At 40.4% G+C, this 999-nt stretch overlaps 1 protein-coding gene across 1 annotated transcript; it reads right to left on the minus strand.

Moving 5' to 3' along the window:
• Nucleotides 1–4: 4 nt before the first annotated feature.
• LOC122716054 (titin-like) lies at nucleotides 5–995 on the minus strand (the record flags this gene model as incomplete). Its single annotated transcript, XM_043938758.1, has 1 exon — nucleotides 5–995. A coding segment is annotated over one exon (991 nt), but the record flags the coding sequence as incomplete, so codon positions are not given.
• Nucleotides 996–999: the final 4 nt, after the last annotated feature.

Genomic DNA, 999 nt, shown 5'->3' on the forward strand with positions numbered 1-999 from the left:
ACCTGTTCCTTTACCTCCTCTACTTCCGTAGGCTGGACCTTTTCTAGTGCCGGAAGAGGTTTTATTGTTTCTTCAACAATTTCCTCAAGCGGTCCTTCTGTTACAGTTGTTTCAGGAGCCTTTCCTTCCTCTTCTACTGTAACTACTTCTGTCACTTGCTGTTCTTTTCCTCGCCGCTTGATGATTTTCTTTTTAGTAGTTTTCTTTGGTTTACCAAGTTTCGTAATTTCGTCTGTTACAGTTACCTGTTCCTTTACTTCCTCTACTTCCGTAGGTTCGACCCTTTCTAGTACCGGAAGAGGTTTTATTGTTTCTTCAACAATTTCCTCTAGCGGTCCTTCTGTTACAGTTGTTTCCGGAGCCTTTCCTTCCTCTTCTACTGTAACTACTTCTGTCACTTGCTGTTCTTTTCCTCGCCGCTTGATGATTTTCTTTTTAGTAGTTTTCTTTGGTTTACCAAGTTTCGTAATTTCCTCTGTTACAGTTACCAGTTCCTTTACCTCCTCTACTTCCGTAGGTTCGACTCTTTCTAATGACGGAAGAGGTTTTATTGTTTCTTCAACAATTTCTTCAAGCGGTCCTTCTGTTACAGTTGTTTGAGGAGTTTTTCCTTCCTCTTCTACTGTAACTACTTCTGTCACTTGCTGTTCTTTTCCTCGCCGCTTGATGATTTTCTTTTTAGTAGTTTTCTTTGGTTTACCGAGTTTCGTAATTTCCTCTGTTACAGTTACCTGTTCCTTTACCTCCTCTATTTCCGTAGGCTTGACCTTTTCTAGTGCCGGAAGAGGTTTTATTGTTTCTTCAACAATTTCCTCAAGCGGTCCTTCTGTTACAGTTGTTTCAGGAGCCTTTCCTTCCTCTTCTACTGTAACTACTTCTGTCACTTGCTGTTCTTTTCCTCGCCGTTTGATGATTTTCTTTTTGGTAGTTTTCTTTGGTTTACCGAGTTTCGTAATTTCCTCTGTTACAGTTACTTGTTCCTTTACTTCCTCTACTTCC

The sequence above is a fragment of the Apis laboriosa genome, unplaced genomic scaffold (genome assembly GCF_014066325.1).
Source record: "Apis laboriosa isolate Shangri-la unplaced genomic scaffold, ASM1406632v1 scaffold4239_cov181, whole genome shotgun sequence".
Taxonomy (NCBI): domain Eukaryota; kingdom Metazoa; phylum Arthropoda; class Insecta; order Hymenoptera; family Apidae; genus Apis; species Apis laboriosa.